Source organism: Nicotiana tabacum, chromosome 20 (genome assembly GCF_000715075.1).
Source record: "Nicotiana tabacum cultivar K326 chromosome 20, ASM71507v2, whole genome shotgun sequence".
NCBI classification, from domain to species: domain Eukaryota; kingdom Viridiplantae; phylum Streptophyta; class Magnoliopsida; order Solanales; family Solanaceae; genus Nicotiana; species Nicotiana tabacum.
Window position 1 is genome coordinate 88488726 of NC_134099.1, and position 9187 is coordinate 88497912.

Sequence of the window (9187 nt, forward strand, 5' to 3'; positions counted from 1 at the left end):
ATGGTTAATGCTGGTATAAAGCCGACTGCAACTTATTCTTACTTGGCAGAAGAAGCTGGAGGGGTTGATGTTTTAGGTTATTCAAAGAAGGATTGTTTTAATTTTATACATCAGTTGATAAAATCTAAGGTGGAAGCTGGGGATGCTCAAAGTGTTGTTAATGAATTTAATAACAGACAAGCAAATGAGACACTCTTTTATTGGGATGTTCAACTTGATTTGGAAGGACGTATAGCTAATTTCTTTTGGAGAGATGGTCGATCTAGAATTGACTATGAGATATTTGGGGATGTTGTGTCTTTTGATACCACATATCGAACAAATAAGTATCGTATGATTTGTGCACCATTTATTGGAATAAATCATCACTGGCAGAATATAATTTTTGGTTGTGCATTTTTATCTGATGAGTCTGCAGAATCTTTCAAATGGTTGTTCTCTACATTTTTAAAGTCAATGGGAGGTATTGCCCCGAAAACTATTATAACTGATCAAGTTCAAGCAATGGCAATTGCCATTAGAGAAGTGATGTCTGGCACTAGACATAGATTATGTCAATGGCATATATCTCAGAATGCTCCATCTCATTTGGGCTCACTTAAGAATGATAAAGGTTTTTCTAAACTTTTTAACAAGTGTATGTCCGAATGTGATTCTATTACTGAATTTGATAAAACATGGGAGATGATGCTTACAATGCACAATGTAGAAGAACACAAGTGGTTGAAGAATCTTTATAATATTCGACACATGTGGTCTACAGCTTTTAATAATGATGTGTTTAGTGCTGGATTGAAAGCCACATCTCGAAGTGAATCTACTAATCATGTACTAAATGGGTTTGGAGATTTGAGCACTTATTTGCATATATTTGTGACTAATTATGAAAAAAATGTAGTAAATAAGTGGTGTTTGAGTGAAGAACACGAGGACTTCAAATGTAAACAGGGTAAGCCTACTCCTGTTGTTAAAGGTAGTCCAATTTTAACTCAGATTTCTGCAGTCTACACTCATAAGATTTACAACATATTTGAGAAAGAGTTTCTCAAAGGAGCCGGAACATGTTTTATTGAGGCAAAAGTATATTGTGATGGCCACGTGTCCAAATATGAAGTGAAAATGCATAATTCAAGTAAGAGTTGGTTTGTTGAGTTGGATCACACAACTTTACACGTGACATGCACTTGCAAGAAGTTTGAATCTATGGGTATTTTATGTGCACATTGTCTGTTGATTTATACGTCAAATAAAGTTTGTGAAATCCCTAAGGAATATATTTTGAGAAGATGGACTAAAGATGCGAGGAAAAGAATAAAAAATTTGCCAACCCAAAGTTGTTCTATGAATAGAAGTTCAGAATCTGAGATTGTTTACACCAATAGTATGATGCAAACTTGTTATAATCTTACTCATCTTAGCAAATATAGTGTGGAGTGTCGAGATATTTTTCAAAGACATCTCGAAAATGCTTCAGATGAGTTAGATGATTATTTAGAGAAATTGAACAGTAGTGCTGCCCATATTTCAGCAAAAAATTGTGAGAAAAACATAGAAGACAACAAGGTATTAGAGCCTCTTTATGTAAAAGCACCAGGTATTCGTAAAGAGCGTATTCTACGGCATTGGGAGAAACCCAAAAAAAGAAAAACTTCTCAACTGACTAATGGGAAAATTAGTAAGTATTACTATACAAGTCTTTGCTTGTTTTACCTTTTTTTTTTTTTTTTTTTTGTAACAGTCTAATTAGTTGTTTGTTCACAGAGAAATCTCAAAAAGATGTTGCACCATCAATAAAAAACATGTTTGAGGACAATGCTTACACTCCTCATCAAGCAATATCTCCTTTACCAGAAGTTAATTTGCAAGTTAGTTTTCTTTCATTCCTTTTTACGTAAAACTTATGTTAAATTATTGTCATATTATTAACTCATCTTAAATTTTCTTTTTCCTGTAAGGATGTTGATTTTGATTTGGATATGAATGAATCAAATGTCTCACTTTTAGCCTTGTTACAAAGTGTTGGGAACACAACACAGGTATTTTAACAATCTGACTTTCTTGTATAAGAAGTGTGGAGAAATACTGCAACTATAGTTAATATGTTTAAAACTTTTAATTCTATTTTTATTTTTATTTTGTAGCAATCATCTACAAGTACGTGGAAATCAGGAGCAAAGTACAATTGAAGTACTATAGTGTGGCTCGTTACTTTTCACCAGCTGTTTAGAAATTGAAGCTCTTATATAGAATGATTTATATGAAGTAGTATTTTGAGACATTCGAGAAGCAGAAGCTAGCGAACTAGATTTCTTTGATTTTTGGATAGAAGAATTTACATACATTTGTGGAGAATGGTTGATTGCTTTTGTTGAATAATAATTTTTTTATATTATTAAAACCCATAATTACCGTTGCTTACATAAGCTTTACTTTGCTTCTCCATAGTAGTCTTCTCTAGTAAATCTCACTACATTTTACTTGGATGCGATCATCAGCAGTGGCATGTTCACCCAAAATACCGCCAAGATCATCACAGAAGGTATCTTCTGTAACTTAGAGATACATTTTTCATAAATGAGGATTTCTTTGGAGCTTCTGCCAATTTTTCCTTATCCTTTGTGGTGAACAATGAGAGTTTTTAGTCAAAATTGTCCCTTATCTTTGGGGTTAGGCCTATATTTATCCCTTAAATATACACATGAGTACATCAAGTTGAACTAACGGTCCTTCAGTTTGTGAATTGACTGGGTGAAAAATTTATTTAACTTCATTGTGAATTCTTTTTCCCCGTTCACTTTTCTCGTTATTTTTATGTCTCCGCCTATTTTGTTTAAGGAGCATGTGCAAAATATATAATGATTAACTATGGTTAAGTATTAATAGTTATAATTAAATAAGGCGACATGTGGCACTTTTAATTAGTTGGGTGTATACACCCGGTGCGGGTAAGTTTTTACCCAAAATATTGGAAAATATAAGATGAGGTAATATCACTTTTTCCATCAAAGCTATATATGTTTTTTAATACAAAAATTACAAGACTTTACCTACTCATACAAAGGTCACAATTGCCGGAAACCTAACTTTCCGATGCAATAATTTTGTTACTCCACATTGTCTGCTTTTATTTTTATCAAAATAAGAAACATCCATTGGAGGTCATCGCACATTCAAGAAGACAATAGAGAGAAGAGAGAAGGAAGAAGAGATAATGCGAAATGAAATTCTGATATATTCATTCAGATGACACAATACATATATATACCCATCACTCAACTCACACGTGCACTTAACTAATTAACCTAACTGAACACGTGACTCCTAATACACCCCCCCCCAAGCTGGAGGGTGGTATACATCTAACACTCCTACCTTGGATAATAGATAATGTTGTTGTACTGCCCCTAATCCTTTTGTGAATAAGTCTGCCAGTTGTTGTTTGCTCCCCAAGTATTCTGGTTGTATCAGCTAATTTTTGATATTTTCCCTAGTGAAATGACAATCAATTTCGATGTGTTTTGTTTTCTCGTGGTAGATTGGGTTTGCTGCGATTTGCATGGATGTCTTGCTATCACTGGACAATTTTATTGATTTTGATACTTCCACACTCAACTCTTTTAGTAATCTTTCTAGCCAGACTACTTCAGTTGTTGTTGCTGCCATGCTTCTATACTCAACTTCAGTTGACCTTCTGCTTATAGTCTGTTACTTCTTGGATTTCCAAGATATTAAAGAGTCTCCTAGATTGATTGCATATATCATGTGACTGACCTCCTTGTATTTGGACATGCAACCCAATCTGAGTCATAAAAGGCTTCCGATTGTCCTATGTCTGAGCCTCTTTTCAAGGGTATTTCCTGTCCAGGTGACCCCTTTATATACCTGATCAACCTTAAGGTTGCATTCCAATGTGATAGTTTTGGTTGATGCATGTACTGGCTCAGTACTTGCACTACAAAACTGATGTCTGGTCTGGTAATGGTCAAATAGAGCAATTTTCCCACTAGCTTCTGATAACTTACAACATCCTTCAATTGTTCATCATCAGACCTTTCCACATGAGTATCATACTCTACAGTGGTGAGTTTGAGGTTCATCTCTAAAGGTGTAGTAGCAGGTTTAGATCCCTAAGACCAATGTCAGCTAGTAACTCTAAAGCATATTTCCTTTGGTTGAGTAAGATCCAAGATTGTGATCTTAAAACCTCATTCCCTAAGAAATATCTCAACTGTCCCAAATCCTTCACTTTAAACCTGTTATGAAGTGTGGCTTTAGCTTCCTCAATTAATCTATTATTGCTACATGTGATGAGGATGTCATCTACATATACTAAGACAATGACTATATCATTACCAGCCCTTTTTGTGAAGAAAGAGTGATCATAGGAACTCTGACTGTAGCCAGCATCTATCAAGGCATCAGTAAGTTTGATGTTCCGTTGTCGTAAAGCCTACTTCAAGCCATATAGTGATTTGAGAAGTTTAAACACCGTATACTCCCCCTGTCTATGAAAATCCTACGGTAGATCCATGTATACTTTTTCAAATAAATCTCCTTGCAGAAAGGCATTATTGACACCCATTTGTGTTAATTCCCAATCTTTTGAGGTTGCAAGTTGTAACAACCCGACCGGTCATTTTGAGCATTTGCATTTTGTTCAGATATTGAAGTCTTGAGCAATATCGTATGATGTATTATAACTTGTATGAATCGTCAGTTTTGATTTTCAGTTTATTCGTAATCGATTTGAAGAATGAATTTCACAATTGAAGCTTTAAGTTGGAAGAGTTGATCAAGTTTGACTTTTGTGAATTTGACCCCAAAATGGAGTTTTGATTGTTCTGTTAGATTCGGATGATAATTTTGGACTCGTGCGTATGCCCGAATTTACATTTGGATATTTACAGAAGGTTACGATACTAATTGGCAAAAAATTGGAATTTGAAGGTTTTGAAAGTTCATAAGTTTGATCGGAGTTGACTTTGATGATATCAGATTCAGATTGTGGTTCCAGGAATTAGAATAGCTTCCTTATGTCATTTTCGACTTGTGTGCAAAATTTGAGTTTATTCCGGGTTGATTTGATATGTTTCGGCGTGAGTTTTGGAAGTTCAAAGTTCAAAGTTCAAAGTTCAAAGTTCATTTAAGTTCGAATTGAGGTGTGATTAGTCATTTTGATGTTTTTATGCATGATTTGAGGCCTCGAGTAGGTCTATATTATGTTATAGGACTAGTTGGTATATTCGGGCGGGTTCCGAGTAACTCGGAAGAGTTTCAGACGAGGTTCAGATAGTTTGGTTCATTTTTGGCTAAGGCTGCTGGTGACAGGATCTGGTGTGATCGCACTGCGACTGGTTTGCGCGGGTGCAATGTTGTCAAAGTGACAAAGTAGTCACAAAAGAGGGGTGAGATCTGGGTGAAGAAGCTCGCATAAGCAGAGAATTTGGCGTGGGTGCGCAGGTGCGATGAGTTGTAAACGCAGGTGCGAAGGTCTTCGCAGAAGTGGAGTTTGTTACCGCAGGTGCGAGGGGTGCTTGGCCAAGCTATTTTCGCAGAAGTGAAGTATTTCACCGCAGAAGCGGGTATTGCAGATGCGATAGTGTGACCGCATATAGGAAATTTCGTGGTAGAAGCTATAAAATTGAGGTTTTTGGTTCTTTTATCATATTTTGAGATTTGGGGATCAGATTGAGGCGAGTTTGTAGACAAATTTCATCACAATGATTGGGGTAAGTGTTCTACACTTGTTTTTGATTATATTTCGCGAATCTATCTTCATTTGGCTATTGGTTGATGAGTTTAAAGAGGAAATTGGGTGATTTTATCTAAAATTTCATAAAAAGATTTTTTGAGTTTTCAACATCAATTCAAAGTCGAATTTGAGTGAAAACTAGTATGCTTGGACTCGTAATTGAATGGGTTGTCAGATTTTGTGAGTTTTGTGGGTTCTGAGGTACGGGACCGGGTTTGACTTTTGGGTTGTTTGGGCCTTTGATTAAAGATTTGACCTTTATCAATTGCGTTTGTTACTTTGGAATTATTTGATGTATTTGAGTTGCTTTTGGCTAGTTTCAAGTCATTCAGAGGTCGGTACGCGCATGATGGCATTTTGAAGCATCATTTGGTTTGCTCGGTATTGGATTTGGCTTGATCGAGGTAAGTAACACTTCTAAACTTGGTGTTGAGGGTATGAAGCCCTGAATTACATGTTATGTGATGGATGTTGAGGTGATGCGCATGCTAGGTGAAGGGCGTGTGGGCGTGCACCGTGTGAATTGTGATTTAGTCGATTCTGTGGAACTGTGTAGCTATCTTATCTGAACCTTTTACTGTATTTTATGTGTTAAAGCACCTGAGCTGTAATTGATGCTAGAAATCATGTTTAGGTTGTATGCTGGTATTATTAGGATCCATAGTGGTAGTTATTTACTATTGAGTTATTGCTTAATTGTAGTTATGTGCTCAGTTGCATTTATCAGTACATATCATATCTTAGTCTTTGTTATCGTATATTGTCACATCTCATATTATTTATTAGGGCTGCTTAGCATAACCATTGTGATCCTGAGAGACTGGGAAGATTAATGACTGAGTGAGGCCGATGGCCTGATTGTGAGTGATAATTACGGGATGGTTTGCATGTCGCATCATATTTTTATTTATTTATGCCTGGATTTGGTTTATTATAGCATTTGGGCTGAAGGAGCCCCTCCGAAGGTTACACACCCACAGTGAGTGCAGTGGATATTATATTTGGGATGGAGTTCCCTAGGCATGAGTTTCCCTATATATTCACATTTAGTATGGAGTTCCCTAGGCATGGAGTTGCCCTATACTTTTATATTTAGGATGGAGTTCCCTAGGTTGGGTTAGACCTATATAGTACTGAGTGACTGATTATCAGTCGCTATTTACATCGAGGGGTGGATCTTCCCTGGGCTAGACCTTCCCCGTACACTACTGATTGATTGAGTACTCTGAGAGTGTGAGTACATGAATTCACCACTGAGATGCATTGCATTTGACATGCGTACATGAGATACATGCATAGAGATGCATTTCTTTCTGTTACTCGATTTTTGGTGACATTTATGATTTTACCTGTATATTGACATGTAGGCATAGAGATGTGTTTACCTCATGATATCTGAAAACGAAACATCTTATTTATTGTTGAAAGGTTTTTGGGAAAAATCATAGTTTTCAAATTTACTTATATATTTTTAGGGGTTTTCGGTGAAAGACTTGGCATTTACTATATACTTAAAAAGTATGCATATTTTCTTTAATAATGGACGAGCTTAGTTATTTCTTGTACCACCTTTATTATATTGTTATGAATTATTGCTGGTTATTGGAGTTGGACTCTGATCCTTGTACCAACTCGTCATTACTTTCAACCTAAGGGTAAGTTTGTTACTTATTGAATACATGGGGTCAGTTGTACTCATAATACACTTCTGCACCTTGCGTGTAGATGTTGGATGTTGATGTTTCTGCGTTCGGTAGGAGCTGGATCGAAAGATGTATTTGCGTTCAAGTTATGGCTATCACTTGTCCTTGGTAGCATTAGATTCGAATTATGTTCATTTACATTTCGAACAGATATTGTAATTGTTTCACTTCAATCTTGTAAAATCTAAATCTTAGATGCTCATGATTTGTACTACCAGTCTTTGGGGATTTGTATAAAATTTAGTTATCTCATTTTTTGAACTTACATTAGTATTATTGTATTGTATTTTAATGTTAGTTGGCTTACCTAGTTGGTGGGATTAGGTTTCATCATGACAGTTTAGATTTTGGGTCGTGATAAGTTGGTATCAGAGCTCTAGGTTTATAGGTTCTACAAGTAATGAGCAAGTGTTTAGTAGAGTCTTGCGGATCGGTATGATGATGTCCATACGTATATTCAAGAGGCTACATGGCATTTAGGATATACTTGTCATCTTTCTTTCCTTATCATGCGGCATTGATTCAGCTTGAAATGTAACTCTTGAATTCCTTCCACATATTCGTATGGGCATGTATATGCTCGGTATCAGCTATGCATTGACAGATTGTGATTATATGGATGAGGTGCGAGATGTATTTTCTGTGTGTTGATGATGGGCCAGTCTAGAGAACTTGAGGTCGGGGTTTGATTGTAGCTTGAGCTCGGGATTTCGGTTGTGTGAGCACGTACTTTTGGACTTATATGTCTGGTAGTGTTCCTATGAGTGTAATTCGAGGCTCGATGAGTGGCTGGATGGCTACGTGATGAGTATGATGTGACTGCAAGATGCGTTCATATGATTTGAATGTGACGGAAAGAGTTTACTTGATATGTAGAAAGGACTATTGGGTGCTTGATTTCTATCTTGATGTGATGTATAGTCTCGAGTTATGAGTGTGTTGAAAGATTTTTTTATCTTGTTAAATTGTAGAACAAATTAGATTCGCATGTCTCGTTGATGAGTTAAGACTTAGTGAGATTAGATGATTGTGTTATAGTTATAGCTATGAAAGGGTATAAAGAGATGCCAGTCTGAGGATAAGCAGGTGGATTATAACCTATGAGGTAATCTACGGATGTGTGATTTTTATGATGTTGTATGGAGACTTTCTTTTCTACCAGTAGATTATATTTTTGTGATTTGAGTTTGGATTGGTTGAAATAGTTGACCTAACCGTCACGAGGATGAATGCGAGATTTGCAGATGATTTGAGATATTAGATGGTTTGTGTACATGAGCTTATGAAAGGTTTAGTTGAATCTCACTATGATATTATGGCAGTAATAGGGTATGGTTATTGTAAGTTATCAGATATTTTATTATATGGCTTTAAGCCAAGTGGGGGATTCTACTATCAACGATTTGAATGCATGGTTATGTGATGCACTGGTTTCGGTTTAAGGCATACTTGTGAATCGAATATGACTTGCAGAGGTTAAGATTAAGGACGAATCGAGTAAGGGAATTTCTGAATACGGGTTATATTGAACTTTATGAGTATATGCATGTAATGATCCGACCGGTCGTATTGAGCATCTACACTTCGCTCAAAAGTTTGGGGGCATGAGTAGCTCCGTATGATGTATTAGGACTTGTGTGTAAATTTTGTTTTCATTCTGAGTTGATTTGATATGTTTCGGCGTAAGTTTTTGGAAGTCGGAAGTTCATTAAGTTTGATTTGAGGTGCATTT

At 36.1% G+C, this 9187-nt stretch overlaps 2 protein-coding genes across 2 annotated transcripts; both read left to right on the top strand.

Annotated features, from left to right (window-relative positions):
• Positions 1-602, top strand: LOC142174452 (protein FAR1-RELATED SEQUENCE 5-like). Its single transcript, XM_075240248.1, has 2 exons — positions 1-463; positions 574-602. Exons 1-2 carry the CDS (start codon positions 1-3, stop codon positions 600-602), a joined length of 492 nt encoding a protein of 163 aa, XP_075096349.1.
• A 74-nt stretch (positions 603-676) lies between these two features.
• Positions 677-2376, top strand: LOC142174785 (protein FAR1-RELATED SEQUENCE 9-like). Its single transcript, XM_075241016.1, has 4 exons — positions 677-1675; positions 1762-1865; positions 1956-2036; positions 2142-2376. Exons 1-4 carry the CDS (start codon positions 685-687, stop codon positions 2184-2186), a joined length of 1221 nt encoding a protein of 406 aa, XP_075097117.1. The 5' UTR covers positions 677-684; the 3' UTR covers positions 2187-2376.
• The last annotated feature ends 6811 nt before the right edge of the window (positions 2377-9187 follow it).